The following is a 17899-nucleotide window of genomic DNA, read 5'->3' on the forward strand; positions in this document are numbered from 1 at the left end:
ATTTGTGAGAGATGTGCACAGGCCAATTTATACTGATCATGTAGTAAGACTTTCTACACATTTTTTTCCAAAATTGGCAACAATTAAATAGAAATGATCTACCCTAAACACTTTAAAGCTATTTTGGAATACAGTAACCCCTCGTTTATCACGGTTAATTGATTCCAGACCCGAGCGTGATAAGTGAATTTCAAATTTATAATTCAAATATTTTTGTAGATACAGCATAGAAAACCTGCTTGCGGCCTTCCAAATGGGGTTTTAAACATTATTTAGCACTCTAGACATGAACGAGCGCCCCATGTCACCTTGACACGCCCATTACCCAATGTTGCACACATGCTAAGAGAAAGTAAGCCATATGACGTGTACTGTAAGTAAGACTCGTACTGTAAATGTGTTCTGGTGCTAAGGGAGCTGAGTGGTGGGCGGACAAGAAGTGAATTTTAGCCTGTTTTGTGCCTGTTGTCAAATAATTCACACCTGCAATAAATTCCGGAAATCAAATCTGGTGCTTGTGTGTCTCACCGAACATTACAGTAACACTACTGACACCTAGTGACCAATGTAGAATACCACACATCATCACGTCTTTGAATGCCTCATAACTGTATTTTAGTTTATTTAGCCATTTTTATGCGTGAAAATGCTTTTTTTGGACAAATAATAGGCCTTATAAAACCACGAAACAGCATGATTTAATAATGAATATATTTTTTAAAAACTGTCATAGAATGAAGCCGCAAAATTCAAAAAGCTTGAAGTAGTGAGGGATTACTGTTGAGCATTTTATGGCAGAATACAATAGCAATACATGTCCATTGTGTTTGACTTTTTTTTTTTAATTTGGCCTAACACAGGCACAGTTTTAAAATGTATGTGAGATCACTTTGCAGACACACAGGCGCACGCACACACACACACACACACACACACACACACACACACACACACACACACACACACACACACACACACACACACGCAGCATCTCCATACCCAGATTTGAGGCTGACAAGTGCATCCTGAACTCCTGTTTGGTGATACTTCACCATGTACTGGTGCATGGACGGGTAGTTCTTCCTGATGTTCCTTTCAGTGGATCCATTTGGAACGGTGCCGAAGCGGAATGGAGGCGAGTAAGCGTACGGGTTCTGAAACTGTACAAGAGAGAAGGACAACAGGGTGATGTAAATGGAGGGGGAAACACCAAGGTTATTAAATGGGTTAAACAGAAGGTACAGTTAACGTCACAGGCAGGAGAAATAAGAAGCGCTTCATTTGCTCACCCGCACAGTTTGGGTAGTCTCGCCTTTAAATTATCGGTTATCTTAGCTATTTCTAATATCGGTTTTATTAGTATGTTGTCATAATTCCCTGATAACAGCCCAATAATTATCGTGCACTCCTGAATAGAATAGCTTCATAGTTAGAGCATTGAAAACCTGTGGATAATACTGATCGAAATACTGTTTTGACCATTATTAGAGCGAAATAACACCCCTATAGTCACCTTTACACTTGCATTACCCAATATAGTAGACACAATAAGAGAAAGTAACGCCATCTTAGGCATAAATACGTTGGCACATTAGCATGGACAGCATACTTCCTGAGGTGGCTATGGTCTCATTAATGTCACGTTACTGACACCTAGTGACCAGTGTAGAATACTGCCGCTGTTTGTGGTTAAGGAGAGCTTCACGATGCACATTTTAATCGCTTTATTAACAAGCAGAGAACACATATGCAGTGAACATTCACACAGGAGCTGCTGTCGGCCACTGTCTACACTGCTAACCTGCTGCTAGCACTCAGCTACAGTCAAATCTAGCTAGCTGACGCATGTCACTTCCCAGGCATCTTAAAGGCACACACAGCAAGTCAGATACTGTATTAGCCTTCATACCACATCATCTGAACGCCTTATATTTCTATTTTAGTCATTTTCATGCTAGAAAATGCTTAATTTAGGCCAAAAATACGTACAATTTGCTTAAATACAGTATATATGTATTTTACTAATAATAGGCTGTATTCAACCTGGAAACAGCGATCATTTATTCATTAATTTTTGAAAAACCGTGATACAGTGAGGGAGCGATGATTGAACAACAATGTAGCGAGGGAAGACATGTGAAAAAGTGTCTGGACTTTAATGGAAAGGGATGGCGTCACACACGGTATCTGCCTGTAAACATGTGATTGTGTAATCAGGTCCAAGCGAGCTTGTGTTGTCACCCTTGCTTGTGTGTGTGTGTGTGTGTGTGTGTGTGTGTGTGTTGGTGATGTCACGGTATTGTGTGTGTGTGTCAGCATCACGACAAACAACCCTGAAGAGACGCTCTGGTCTCACGCGTTCCGCCCTCTCGTTTCCCCGTCCCGCCTCATTTTTTGCATCTCTTTGTGGAATCTCGGAGGTCAAAGGGCATCAACACCAGCGTCAGTTTTAGGGCTCAATTAGGGAACCCGAAGCATCCACTGCTAATGGAAGCTGGATGAGGAGATGATGAGAAAGAGCAGCGGCAGAAGTGGGTTCATCTTTCGGCCAAGACGTGATAAGCGCTTTTTTATATCCCCACCTTTTTATTTGTCAAAGGATTCTAAAGCTAATCCTGCCCTGACAATTAAGGAAATCAGACATGACCATTTTGCTATTGTAATGGATATTGCCTCTTCGCTCTCATTTTACACAACATTTCTTTAATGGATTTTTCATTTCGTCTTGCTCTACTCTCCTCCTGCTACCTTATTATGCAAGTTGAGCTGTTATATAAGCACACGACTCCCTGTTGGAATGTGAACAGCGCCTTTGTCGATGTTCAGGCCGTCTGTTGTACTGCACACGACTGTACATCTCCATCAATTTGAAGCATTTTTAGGATTACAGTCTGCCAAAAACTTTCAATGTGTTTATTCAATGTGCAGTACAATGTTTGTCCGTTTTATTCTTTTTATTATTTAATTCAGTATTAAGTACGGTATTGTTTATCATATGTCTGGCGCTTATCTATTGCTGTACAATGCTTCTGACAATTTTTACTTCATTTTGTTTATTCCTTATTACAGAAATTCTCCATTATATACAGTAATCCCTTGTTTATTGCGGGTAATCGGTTCCAGACCCGACCGTGATTAGTGAATTCCTTATTTAGAAATCAACTACTTTCTATGCTTTTCTCGAGCATAGAAAAGCTGTTTACAACCTTCTAAATACAGTTTTTAACATAATTAGAGCCCTCTAGACATGAACTAACACCCCTATAGTCACCTTTACATACCTATTGCGCAATATAGTAGACATAAGAGAAAATAAGACATTTAAGACATGAATTAGACTTGTGCTCGTGTGTGATGCTATAATGTGTTCAGGTGCTAGGGGAGATTAGTAGTGGGTGGGCAGGAAGTGACGTCGGGGGTTCAGAGTTGAGTTTTAGCCTGTTTTGTGCCTCTTGTGGGATCATTCAAAACTCCAACAAGTTCAGGCGACCAGGTCTGGTGCTTGTGTGTCTCACTGGACATTACAGTAACATCACTGACATCTAGTGACCAGTGACAATACTACATTTCATCACAACTTTTTTGAATGAGTCTTCTAAATGTCTTATATTTTAGCTTAGCAATTTTTATGCTTGAAAATGCTTAATTTAGATCTTAATTTAGACTTGATCGCAAGAACAACAGGCTTTTATGCAGGTTTAAATGATTTCACAAATGGCACAATAATCCCTAACACCGGCTACTGTTGCGGCCGTAAACCACGGCAAGCTAAAACTCAATTCTAAACCACTGACGTGACTTCCTGTCCGCCCCGAAGAACCAGAACACATTTATAGCAACACACACAAGCACAAGTCTTATTTATGTCTTAAATGTCTTATTTTCTCTTCTTATGTCTACTATATTGGGTAATAGGAGTGTAAAGGTGACTATAGGGGTGCTATTTCATGTCTAGGGGGCTCTAATAATGTTAAAAAAATGTATTTAGAAGGTCTTAAACAGGTTTTCTATGCTCTAACTGTGAAAATATTCAATTTACAAAAAAGGAATCCTACTTTGTGGAAATTCACTGATCACGGTCGGGTCTGGAACCAATTAACTGCGATGGATGAGGGATAGCTGTCGTGTAGTTCTACAAGTCTATTCTACAACCCCAAAAACAAACATTGCTAAATCAGTGCCACTATGACAATTAATCTCGCTGAGCATTGTTTATATTTGTATTTTTGATAATGCTTGTGTGTGTGTGTGTGTGCGTGTGTGTGTGTGTGTGTGATGTCATGACATGTGCAGCCAGTCATACGTCAGGAACAAAAACAGTTTTGTGAAGATATATCACCACTGTAATGTTGTGCTACTAAGATTAGCCCTTGACAAGTCATGCAGCCAAATTGGTTATTATTTACAGGAACCAGCAGAATGAGACCATGAGTGTGTGTGTGCGTGTGTGTGTGCGTGTGTGTGTGTGTGTGTGTGTGCGTGTGCGAGAAAAACCTACAACAACAAAGAAAGCAATGCTCTAGTTCCTTTTCATGATCCCTGGGTGCATGCAGCATGGAGGGAATATCATCAGATCACTTTTAGCATTAGTGGGGGGCACGCATGCACAAGACAGACGATACCAGCGGCCAAGTATACAGAGACTCCTCCTTCTGCAAAATCCTTCTGTCTGAATAAGCAAATATTGCAAGTTGCAGTTTTTACAGGGTGATAAAACAATGGAGGTTAAAGTGTCAAATATGTGCTTGATGTGCATTTTGGAGAAAAAATATATTATTGATTTATATTGTGGATGATAATAAGTCCAATTGTTGAAACGCAGCTGAGAAAGACACTAAAACAATATGGCGTGTTAGTATGTAAACATGAAAATAAAGTATGCACATGATGGTCTACACCAGGGGGGCCCAAAGTGAAGCCCGGGGCTGTTCTAAAAATAGAATTTAACAAGAAAACTAAGAAAAACAACAACAACAAAATGGAAAACTCAGCACAAATTTCAAAGAGTAAAGCAAGAGAAAATAGTTGTAATTTTACGTTTAGTTTAAGTTTATATATTAAAGAAATAATTATTTTATTTAAAGTGATAATATTCTGAAAAACAAAACAACAAATAAAGTTGTCATTTTTTTGGAAAATTAGGATGCAGAAAAAGGTATAATGTTACAAGAATAAAGTCCAAATATTATGGAAATAAAAGTTGTAATTATGAGAAGAAAATTTTACCAGAATAAAGATGAAATAGGTGGAAAATTAAAACAAAAATGCAGAAATGGGAAAACCAAATTTGAGTTTACAGGAATGAAGTCAAAATATTAAGAGAAAAAAAGTTGTATTCTAATAAGAAAAAACAACAAACAACAAAAACAACAAGAATAAACTTATATTATGTAATTCTACGTAATAATATGAGGAAAACTTTACTATCATAGAGTTACATATAGAGTTTAAATATTAAAGAAAAATACTTTTTTAAAGTCATAATATTATGAGTAAAAAAATAAAGTTGTCCTAGGTTGGGGAAAAAGTTACAATATTGGAAAAAAGTCCAAATATGGGAATGAAGTCAAGATAATACGTGAAGTAAATTTACAACAATTATTTTAGAAGAAAGCTGAAATATTTTGAAAATAAATAAAAAAACAGCATTTCTTGAAATATGTATACACTTCTTAGCATGTGTCATTTTTCAGGGGTCTAAACTGTTTTGCTCAGCTGCACAGACGGAGGTTAAAAACACGGCACGCCGCCGCCGTGAAAAGACAAGACTCCATTCAGGTGTGCTCTATGTTAGCCTTAAAAAAAAATACAAAAATATGAGGCTTCTTTTTCGGTGAGTGGATTTCTGACCTTTCATCCCCCCCGTGGTTCACACTTAAAGCAGTTTTAAGAGAAAAAAACCCACTGAGCAGTATCTCCAAGGTGAATTTTCCTCGTCATATTGCAGGGCAAACAGTTTGTTGTCCAGTCTGCTCAGCAAATGTGTCTTAAATGGCCGTTTACCCTTTTGATTTTGGCTGCCTCTTTGGCTGACCCTCTCTGTCGGTCGACATCTTGTTTACTTTCTTCCTCCATATGCCTTTCCTTTCTCCTTACCTCAGCCGTCAAAATGGCCCATATCTGTCCGCCTGTTGTCTTGTACCCTCTTGTGTGTCTTGGCCTTTGACAATTCCTCAGTCGCCTACCTGCCAGTTGCTGCACCTCTTCCTTCAATGATGTCTGAAGCGTCCAAGTCAGTCTACAACACTCTTAGTTTGCATCTACAGATCTCATTTCCCTCTCCCTCTTTTACTCAATTTGCCTCTGTTTTTAATATTTTGACCTATACATAATTGACAAAGAGGAAAAGACTCATTGCTTGAAAAACACATTGAAGAAGGTGCTGATCTTAAATGGATAAAGACAGCCAACAGCTCGGTTTGGCTGTAGTCAGGTGCAACTTATCGATCACAGTATATAATCGAACATCTGATGCCTAACTTTAAGTTCAAGTGAGGTTGTGGTTGTTTTTTTGGCGACACCTAGTGGCCGCAATAATTCTTTGAGTTGAGCTTGCGACGCAGTTAGGCACACAAATTGAATGATACCGAGCATACCGGATGCTTTTTGTCACGCAATACTTTCTAAAAAGCTTCTGCGTCTGTTAGTAATGTGCTACTGCAATGATATCATACCTGTGTGGACTGAGAAGTGTGGGATTCTACACAGCAGTATTTCATTAAGATGAATATTAAATAATCCTGTATTGTTCAAGTGGCCTACAAGGACATGAGTAAAATGAGTGTAAGGGGCTCTGTTGTACGTTTATAGGTAAATAATACGTATAGTAGTATAGTATGTTGTACTTCTGCATTTCCAAACCAAAATAGGAAGAATGGTTGCCAAAAATGGGAGACCCAAGGAGTGCTACAGTTCCACAAGTTAGCATACATAATTTGAGCCAAGTGCTGGCAACCACTGCTATCCCACTGATGCGCCATATACTGTATGCCTCTATATACAGCATGTATAGTACAATACATCCATCCATCACCATTTACCTTGTTGTCAGAAAGCCCGGTGACTTGGTCAACAAACTCTTCCTGGATCATGAACGCGGCCAGGTTGGCAGTGTAGGAAGCCAGGAAGATGACAGCGAAGAAGGCCCACACAGACACGATGAACTTGCTGGTGGTTCCCTTTGGATTTTGGACCGGGACAGAGTTGTTGAAAACCAGACCCCAGAGCAGCCACACAGCCTTGCCCATGGTGAAGGAGGGACCATGAGGGTCTGAGAGAGAAGAGTGGTGGATTTAGAAGACATGCTAAGCTATAAACAATCGATTGTAGACACAGTGTGGTGAAAGTGTACCATATTTCTGTTAAAACTGTGCATATTGATTACAAAGACTGGTGGGAAGTAAACGCAGGATGCTCCCCCAAGCTTGGAAATTAGAAGTTAAATAATGATTTTGTCTTTGAATGTCGACATACGCATATTTGTCAACTTAAGTCGGAAAGTTTTGTTACAACATAGTAGAAGTAGTACGAGTAAATAAGTCATTTAAGACATAAATAAGACTTGTAATGTACCCTCAGGGAAGCTGAGTGAGGGGCGGACAGGAAGTGACGTCGGCGGTTCAGAGTTGAGTTTCAGGAGCAACAGGGATTTTTATTGGGGACTATTGAGCCTGATAATTCACATCTGTAGTAGAAAGCCTGTTGTTCCAGCAATCAAGTCTGGTGCTTGTGTGTCTCATGGAACATTACAGTAACATTACTGACACCTGTAATACAAAGCTTATATAGCTGACAGTACAATATACTGACCTACACTGGATTGGTTTTACGGACCGCACCGTGGGTTACCTATACTGTTGCTCCCCCAGTCTCTAGGATGTGCACCACAACATATATTCTATGTAGTTGCTTACCTTTTCCCTGTGCCAGGTTTCTGTTGAAGCCAAGAGGACTGATGTATTCAAACATAAAAACAGCCATTGCAGTCACCAGTAGGAGCATCACAAACATCATCACCCACACTGATGCACTGAATGGCTCTGGGAGGAGGAAAAAAAAGACATAAGATGACAGGAATTTAGTATTAATAAGACATGCTGAGTCACAATTTCAAACATTACACGTCACTTCTGGTGATTCATGATCCGTCTCACTCTGCCCTTCCTTGAACCGCATGAGGAAATCAATTACGTACACACACACGGCTAGGCACTCAGCAATGTGCTGCATTAAAGAAGCAGATTCCCGCATGTTCACAGCCACCCCACCTAAACCCTGAACTTGTGAATGTGTGCACACTCTCGCAGAGACGCAAGAAGAGCTCTGGTTTGACAGCGTGAAGAGGCGTAGGAAGCTCTGGTGTCAGCAGTCCTGTCCTCCCTCTGAGCCAACAACACCACTGCAGAGATTAAAGCCTCTAACGTATGGCAGAGGGGCTGCACCGCTTGTGCGCAAGAGCGCGTTGGCGAGCGGCCATCACGGGGCGTTCCAGCAAAGCCCTTCTAATTGCCACTTTCACAGCAGTGCGCTACATACATGCTTGTACGAGCAGCCATGAGCCTCAGCCATGCCTTCTGCACTTTTATGCCAATCAGATGGCAGCATGTACCAGCCTGCGTGTCTGTGGTGTCATGCCTTGCCCTGGAGCTGAGATGACTGTAACACATTCACAACCTGTCAAGTGTGCGCCAGAACAGCAGGTGGCGCTGTAACTCATGACTGCGCCATTCTAGGGTCACTTCAACAACATTTGGGAATCAAACAACCTGATAGTGGGGTAGAGTTACTTCCAAAAAGAAACTCACTGGATATCCCGTTACGTCACATAAACCACAGAAAACGTGAATGAATACTCAGGCAAGTAATTCGACTCGTCTTGAGACAGCAGCGGTGCAGTAAATGGAGACGCGCGCAAGCTTTGTTTTGGTTGTGACGTACTTGACTACACCTTCATTCGGCTACAGGTTCAGCTGGCTCCTCCCCCTCCAAAACCTCTGGCTTGCACCTCCAAAAAAATCTAACCTCGCGTCAACGGCGACTCACACTATAAGCCACGCTTCTTTTCATAGTTTGGTTGGTCTTGTGAAGTATATCATTGAATATCTGCTGCCTTTAAGTTCAAGTGCGATGGTGGTTGTTTTTTGGCGACACCTAGTGGCTGCAATAATTCCGTTTCTGAGACAGTTAGACAGACAAGGTGATACTGGACGTCACACACGTCAGTTCCAAGTCCCCGCTCCTTAAAGGCGCACACAAGTCACAGATACTGTATTACACTTCATATCACATCTTTTCATTAACTTTGTATTTGTACTGTCGTTCAATTAGCCTTTCTTATGCCTGAAAATGCTTAATTTAGGCCATGAATAGATATACATATAGTTATCTTAAATATGCATACTTTTTTTGACAAACAATAGACCATATTCAACCACAAAACAGTGGCCATTCATTTATTAATACATTACATGGTACATGGTTTGTTTTTTCCCTACTGCAAAAGTGCCAAAAACTTGAAGAGCGTCTCCACGCCGACATATGAAACGTGGTTGCGGAGCAACATAAAAGTACAATAAACGGGACTGACGCCCCACATCAATTAGTTTCAGCTCCAATAACGACGTGGATGTCGCTTCAGCCGCCATTCACTACTACAGTACTACCACACAGGAAGCTCAATAGCAAGACAACGACAGTTGGGACTTGCTCACCCTTGGGAAAACACTGCCCCGAGTGTTTTGGGAGAGAACTGCAAGACTATGCTGTAGCGTGACGAGCACGCACGCGCGTCTTGTGTTTTCCACACGAACACGCCCTCTAAACAAATAACCAAGAACAATGATGTGGAATTTTAAACACGCCAACGGACTAGTTTGGCTTCCTTCAGCATTTCTATACCAGAGCCAAAATGACAGTGCCCCTTAAGGGTCAAAAAAGGCTAAATACTGGCTCCAGAAGTGCAACAAGTTCATGGTTTAGGGGGGTGTGGCGCTCAAATCCCTCAGACGTAAGAACAGGCATTCATGACATCTCTTGTCCCAACATAAAAATGTTAGGTGGCGCTTACCGAGAAAGGCTGAAGGGGACACGGTTCCGTTACTACGGGACACCATGACGCTGATACCAGTTTCCACGAACGGGACGGAGAAATCGATGACCTCAGAACGCTCCTCATTGATCGTCAGAGATCCGACGGCCATGACGGCTTTCTTATAGACCACCTTGGGGGTGGGGAGGAGAGGCGGGATGGATCGAGGAGGCGGATGATTATGAAGAGCAGACCAGAAGGTGAGAGGAAAGGGACAAATGATGAGCGCAAAGCGAGGCGAGCAAGGGTGAAGGGATGATGGGAAATCCGATATTTTAGGAGGCAAGTGAAATGTAAAGAATGGGGAAAGGGTTATGTGGAGAAAAATGGAAAAAAGCAGAGGCAAAGAAAGAAACGTACATTTTATTACAAATGGAATTCATCAACGGAGCAACTCAGAAAATAATTCAATATTCTTCACGATGCACAGAATCAATGGGCAGCTATTTCAACATTGTCAGTATAAATGTTCTTCTCGTATTTATGACTCGTGTTTATTCTCCTAACATTATGACTTTTTTCTGCAATCGTTTTGTTTGTTTCTCATAATATGACAACTTAAAAAAAACCCACCTTTTTAAAAAATATTAACTTTACTAAAATGGTTATTTTTTCCTCTATTACAACTTTTTTCTCTCGATATTTTGACTTTATTCTTGTAAAATCATTGCTGATGTTTGCTGTTTTAGTGTGCTTGTTAACTTACATTTTTAGAAAGTGCCGCGGGCCAATAAAAAAAAAAACTGCCGCAAATGGCCTCCGACCCACACGTTGGACACCCCTAAGTTACACGTATAATTAGTTCCCCAGCGTGAAAAGAATGTCGCACATTGTGAATCACTCAAGTCCGGCCTCTTACCTCTCCCACCATCCCATTCCAGACATTGTTTATCTTCTTTCCGTGTTTGCCATTGGTTACTAGGTACAGGTCATAGGTGAACTTGACGTACTTGGCTATCTTCTTCAAAATGTCAATGCAGAAGCCTTTACAGCACTTTTTGATGTATGTCCCACCAGCCTCAGTCGTGTTGCTGCGGAAACACAAAATGTAGAATCAGGACGTTAGTGATGACAACTAGAGCACGAGAGAAGTGTAACTGCACCGTTACGCAGTTTCGCCCCGGCTACCTGCAGCAGTATGGATTCAGCATTGATCTTGAGCACCACAAGAAGAAATAACCGCGTCTGATTAGCTTGGAGGCAGCAGTTCAGTCTTTCAGTCTAAGACGTTTGGCAGTGGTGGTTAGCGTGCTTTTCGGTTAAGGTTGAAAATTGATCTCTTTGTGTACATTTTCCAGTTAGAGTACAATATGGCACACGTCTTGTTGTGTTATTAATGCACTGCGTGAACTGTGTTCTTCACGTATATATTTTTTAATCACAAGACATGCTTGTTAGCATCCTACTAGCTTGCTGATGCATGGAAATAGTAAGTGGAAGTCAGCTCCGCCGCCCGTCTAAGATGTCATCAGCGGTTGACCGTAGCTATTTGATCTCAAAACTGTTGACATGTTCAAAATGTTAGAGTTTTACAATGATAGTGGAACCTTGGTATGTGGAACCTTGCGTAAGCCCCAGTTAGTGTGTTTTTCGGTTACGTTTGCGTACATTTTCAATATGGCGCGTGTTATTAATACACTGCATGTCTCCAGTTGTGTTCTTAGTGTGTTTTTATCACAAAAGATCCTTGTTAGCAGCTTGCTAATACATGGAAACAGGACGCAGAAGACAGCTCTGTTGCCTATCTATGTTGATGTTGACGGTGTAGTTGTTTGCTCTCTATCACAGTTACGCCACAGGTCTCAAAAATGTTAACACGAAACACACTTTTAAAGTTTTACATGTATAAAACAATTATAAATGCATATAAATGAGGAACAACAGGGATAAATGAGCACTTAACGTTACTTTTAGCTTCATTGAAGACGTGATTGTTGACAAAGACGCGACGTGGCAGCGAGATCAACACAGACACCACCTTCCTGTTATGCCATGAGTTATTTCTTGAATTCAGTAGCGTTTCTCAAAATGCTGGCACTTGCAACTTTCTTTGGCTCCATTGCGGGTTATTTTGCAGCCGTGATCAAAAGAAAAGCCGAGACTTGAGGTGAGAAACACTACCCAATTCAAAGAATAACTCATGGCAAAACAGGAAGGTGGTGTCAGTGGTGCTCTCGCTGCCACATCGTGCCTTATTATATGTATTTGTATGGATAGAGTTGTTTTCCGCATATAAAACTATAATTGTAAATCTACAAAAACATGTTTTGTGTCAACATTTTTGGCTTCTTGGAACGGATTCATTGGATTTACTTGGTTTCTTTTGCGATCTCTGCTAGCCAAGGTTCCACTGTACTTACTTTTGTGAGTAAAAAAACATTTAAAGATATCATAGTTGAGTATTAATAATGCAAATGCAATAATGCAGAAACAAACCAACCTGTGTTGCCCAGCATAACATCATTTCTACTTATGTTTCTATTTCCATGTAAAATGCATGTTAATCTACTGAATCCTCCTGTTGCCTTCTCCCCTTAACGTCAACTTGTCATATTAATGGAAATCTGTTCTCCTAAAGAGAGAGTTTTAGGATGGCACTGTATCCTCAAGCCTTGCACCATCTGCATCTACACACACGCACACGCACACACACACACACACACACACACACACTGCACATCGACTGTGAGCCACCTGGGACTCTCATTTAACTTTTAGATGTGTGCTAATTAGGACAAGACAACCCCGTCCATAAGTTTTGCAACCTGAACACAAACTTAAAGGAGTGTGAGGTGGGGAAAAAGTCACATTGCACATTCAGTCGTGACTCTGCAGTTACCTTCCAAAATGGAACACTGTCACTTTGGAGGATTTGTGTTGTGTTGGAGAGAAAAACTGGGGGGGGAAACTCCACTAGCCAACTCTTGCTTGGGCTGCAAAGTCAGTTGTTACAATCACTAGCTGTCAATGTGTCATAAATAATCTCAACCGGAACTGAATTCTTGCCTGGTCTTATTTTTGTCATGATGTTTCAAGAAGCAGTCGTAGGAGAATGGACTGTTTTTCCAGACAAAGCAGGACCATTTTCAACACGTAACACATTTACAAGAATAAAATGCTGCAGCTGATTTTACGTACGATGGTTTAAGTACAGCAATAATTACCTTTGGGTGCGTTTGAGCTTTACTTGTGCAAACAGTCCTGAAAGCTGAAATAATTTAACTTCAATGGAAAATTCCATGTAACCATGTATGTCCATATGTTTATGTATATTTCAGATATAAACGCTCCATTTTTGTTTTTGCTTTCAAAAAAAGACAGGAAAAAAATGGCGGCTCGTTCACGCCAAAGAGTTGGCTCAAAGAGCCGCTGCGTTTGCGACCGACCCCTGACTACGAAGAAAACAAATCTGCGTTATTGACCACGTCCCTTTTGCCGAGATGATTAGACAACATGATTATTGCGCATTATCGCCTTAGGCTGGCCACAATAAAAGGCCACTCCAAAACGTGCAGCTTTGCTGTAAACAAGAGTTTTGATGAAACAGCAAGTGCAGGTACAGAACTGACATATCGTTGAGAACTGTGGTAGCTGCACTCATGATTACGCTGAGCCGGTGGAGAGCATGTGATGCTATGGAGGCTCTTTGTGAAGTTGCCAGGACAACTTGATATAGAACCACTGAAGGCCTGGGGGGTCTCCAGGGAGGGTAGCGTAGTTATGTGTGTGTAGCTTGTTCTTAGGCCCAGCCTGGATGAGTGAATTTGTGGTTCTGCATGCATGAACGGTCCTCTAGATCCCGTCCTACCCAGCATCCCTCTCTTTTACTGTGTACTTCCCTGCGTCCATCCCTTCTTCCTCCAAATGGACACTGTGGATGCTTCAGTGGGAATTGCGCTATGGGAAGGACAAATCCACTGCACTGGCCTATGTGTGAGTGGACATGTGGCAAAAGAGAGTGTATATCACATTGACTGTGTGTGTGTGTGTGTGTGTGTGTGTGTGTGTGTGTGTGTGTGTAGATCCTTGGAGATGCATTATCCTCCGCCCTAGTTCACAGTGATTCTGGATGGAAAATCTCCCTCAGTCTCTTCCCTGGGACCCCATTACAGCTTAATCAGCTGTGTTTGTGTGTGTGTGAGAATTCATGTGTGCAGATCTAGACGCTAATGTTGTATACACATGGATAGGTTTCAGTGTGTAGTGTGCATGCCCATCTTCAACGTGTGTGTGTGTGTGTGTTGAAATGGCAAGAATTAATAGCGCAGTGCCATGAAATGCAGGCTTTGATTACGCATCATCCAAGCCACTGTGCGCTACACACATCCACTGTCACACTCAGTGTGTCGGCTACAAGAACAGAGCGTAGCAAGACACAGGAAATATCGGGGTGGTACAAAGCAAATTGGAAAGGAGCAAGTAAATTGCTGAGTTCAGCAGTCGCCTTCATTTTCAGCCGATGCATAGATCACGCTATGCACCTCCTCTCACAACACCACACAGAAGCAGACAAAATAGACAAAATGGGTGATGGGGTGGGGGTTTTCTACATACTGGTAATTAAAGAATGTCAAACAAAGTGGCATACGTACTCTTTGATATGTTTCCTGCAGGGCACAGAGTTCCTCATGCAGGTACCGGTCAGTCTCTCAACGTCCTCCACGATGACAAAAGGCTTCTCCTCTAATGTGACGATGGATAAGTGGTTGTCGTCGAGCTCCGCGTCGCCGAAAGAGTTGAAGCGCGGCCACACCGGGTACTTCAGTGTCAGGCTGCCGTTGTCCAGCCTCCCCATCTGCGGGGGCGAAGCAGTGCAGCACAGAAACGGGATTAACAGTCATCCAATACTGGGGAATTGGAGTTTGGGGTGATGCTCTTTGAGGTCAGTCAGTTATTGTTTTCCATTTAGGGCACCGGGTTGCTGCCCCTATTTGAACATATGGAGGAGAAATGCACTATATGGCACACGATAGGGACCAGAAGGCCAACGCCAAACAATCCTAACTTAGATCAGGACCATTGGACACCTTCATATAGGGGTGCAACAGGCAGAAGCAATCAGCGGCTCTCATTGTGGCTGGCGATAGAGTAACACAACGGTAAGATGCAGATATATACAATAAAAGTCGTCATTGTATTTGCACCGGTTAGTTCCATGCAAAACCTTAAAAGAGTCAACTGTCATGTGTGCCCTGAACTCCATTACAGAAATGTGTTATTTTTAAACTCGCTTCTTGTTGTTGCTATTATTTTATGATGAACCGAAACATCTTCTATGGCTTATGTTTTTTGTGTGTTGCCTTGACTTCGGCTGTATTGTCATTTCGATCATTGTTTTGATTTATTTTATAATTGTAATAGCAAACTGGACGTGATCATGATGTGTGGAAGTAATGAACGCTGCGTAGTATGCTTGAAATACTCTTGAATCAGTGAACAAACTACTGATGAAATATGTGTAAGTGTATTTGCTGTCATGTTGAATTGAATTGTAAATGATTTATCTTCTATTTTTCTTACTATTACTACTTATTTGCAGGCATAGCTGTGCCATGTACATTTCATTTCAACACTTTTGAGTTTAAACAAATGTTGGTCGTTCTAAGAAAATACAAGATTCCAAAGCGTGAAAATGTCTTTTTTTTTGGATCGAAAAAACACGAAAGCATCAAACCGTACTGTGAATTTTCTGTATCGTTGCACCCCTACTTACCTGCTGTAGATGCCCGAACTGTGACTTTATGATGTGTGCGTGACTCGCTGCTAATTCAAGGGAAACGTCAAATGAATTCCTACAAGAAGGTTTTTCCATTTGAAACAATTCCTTTAACCTCACCTCTGCCCGGATCCACACCCAAATTTATGCGAGGAAAGTATTTTAGCGTGACCCCGCTGACAAAGATACACTGTAAATGCAGTGCAATGCCCCAACGTCCGTACACCTCAATATGGAATAGGATGGGATCCTCAAAATATTTGAATCAGGTGACCTGAAGCTCCTCTCTGTTTGGTTTCCTTCACCGTCCCTCTTATCTGCAGCGGCAATTGATTGTTATAATGCTGCGTGGAGGAGTTGTGGCATAGCTTCAAAGTAGCTGACGTCGTCATGGCGCCGTCTTTCGACCGCAAACAGACCGAATCAAAGCACCTCTGCTTGTTGCAGCCAAGTACTGCACCCCATTCATCTTCTGATGGTTCCAGACAACAATTGATTCCACACAATCGACAGAACAATCAATAATTATGACCATCCATCATTTTTTGACATAGTTTCACCGCATGCCACGGGTAACCTGGGTGCATTGTGTATGTTGTTTTTGCAGTATGTGAAGCGTGGATGTGTGACTGCATGATATGTCAATAATTTAGAAAGTTTCCAGAGCTGCAATGTCAAAGATTCCCTTATGGATGCACTCTCCCCATCCGCACCTGTCTGTATATGCAGTGTGTGTGCGTGTGCCTGTGGTGTTTATGTTTGTGTCAAGCTGGGCAGAACAGAACCGTCAGAACGGGGAGAAAAAAAAAGGTTTAGCTCCACTCTCAATTATTAATACAACAGGAGGCAGAAAAAGGCAAACCTTGCTTTCACCCGTTCCTTCCATTTACGAACGTCTGCATCCTACGTGTCTACATGCACAGGCTGATTTGCTGTCTTAAGGTGTTTTGTGCGTACACGTACATGTGCAATGTTGCATAAATGTGATGATTTGGCAGTGCGTGTTTTTAGCACTGCTGTGAAAGCTTAGGTGAACATTTTTGTTTGGTTTTGATTGACTGAGAAAAAAAACATTTAAAGCTAAGCTATCTCAGCTTGCGTTTTCATCCCAAAAAAATACAGTAATCCCTCGTTTGTGTCGATTAATTGGTTCCAGACCCGACTGTGACAAGTCAATTTCAGCAAAGTAGGATCCCTTATTTCTAAGTGGAATATTTAGCATAGGAAACCTCTTTACAACCGTCTAAATATGGTTTTCAACATTATTAAAGCGCTCAAGACATGAAATAACACCCCTATAGTCACCTTTACACTCCTATTACCCAATATAGTAGACATAAAAAGAGAAAATATGACATTTAAGACATAAATAAGACTTGTGTTTGTGTGTGTTGCTGTGAATCTCTTGCGGTGCTAATGGAGCTGAGTGGGGGGCGGACAGGAAGTTCAGAGTTGCTGTGGGTTACGTCCGCAACAGTAGCCCGTGTTTTTAACAAGGATTATTGTCTGTTATGAGATAATTCACACCTGCAAAAACAGCCTCATGCTTGTGTGTCTCCCCGAGCATGACTGGCACCGAGTGAGAGTCCACCATCTTTGAATGCATCTTTTGAATGTCTTATATTTGTATGTTCGTTCATTTTGCCATTTTTGTGCTTGAAAATGCCTAATTTGGGCAAAAAAATATGTAACTTCAGCTTAAATATGCATTTGTTCTGACTAATAATAGGCCGTATTCAAACACAAAACAGCCCGAGTTATTAATTTTTAGATTTTGAAAAACCGTGATAAAGTGAGGCCGTGAAATTCAAACAGCAAAGTAGCAAGGCATTACGGTACTGTACGTATACTCACAGCCATGCTTATTGGTCGCCCGTCTGACCGCGCTCTCTTCAGGTGGTTGCTGCGCATGCACACTTTAACAATGCTGCTTCGCCTGCCAAATGTAGTCAGTGAAATTAGCATTTTAATTGTTTTGCTTTGAGTGGTTTTCTATCCTCTGACAGGGATTAGAGACATTTTCTACACACTGTCAACGGTTCAGTCAGCTGTCGCTGACACTTCTCAGTGCTTCGGTGTGTGTGTGTGTGTGTGTG

At 41.5% G+C, this 17899-nt stretch overlaps 1 protein-coding gene across 1 annotated transcript in view; it reads right to left on the reverse strand.

The window, feature by feature from the left end:
* The window catches only part of grin2aa (glutamate receptor, ionotropic, N-methyl D-aspartate 2A, a), a 162232-nt gene that overhangs the window by 24483 nt on the left and 119850 nt on the right, over nt 1–17899 (reverse strand). The window contains exons 6-11 of the mRNA XM_054760391.1: nt 14680–14882; nt 10947–11118; nt 10067–10220; nt 7914–8039; nt 7041–7270; nt 1000–1160 (exon numbers count right to left, since the gene is read on the reverse strand). Of these exons, the coding sequence (XP_054616366.1) occupies nt 1000–1160; nt 7041–7270; nt 7914–8039; nt 10067–10220; nt 10947–11118; nt 14680–14882 (1046 nt within the window). The remainder of the gene's footprint in view (nt 1–999; nt 1161–7040; nt 7271–7913; nt 8040–10066; nt 10221–10946; nt 11119–14679; nt 14883–17899) is intronic.

The sequence above is a fragment of the Dunckerocampus dactyliophorus genome, chromosome 18, assembly GCF_027744805.1.
Source record: "Dunckerocampus dactyliophorus isolate RoL2022-P2 chromosome 18, RoL_Ddac_1.1, whole genome shotgun sequence".
In the NCBI taxonomy this organism is placed as follows: Eukaryota; Metazoa; Chordata; class Actinopteri; order Syngnathiformes; family Syngnathidae; genus Dunckerocampus; species Dunckerocampus dactyliophorus.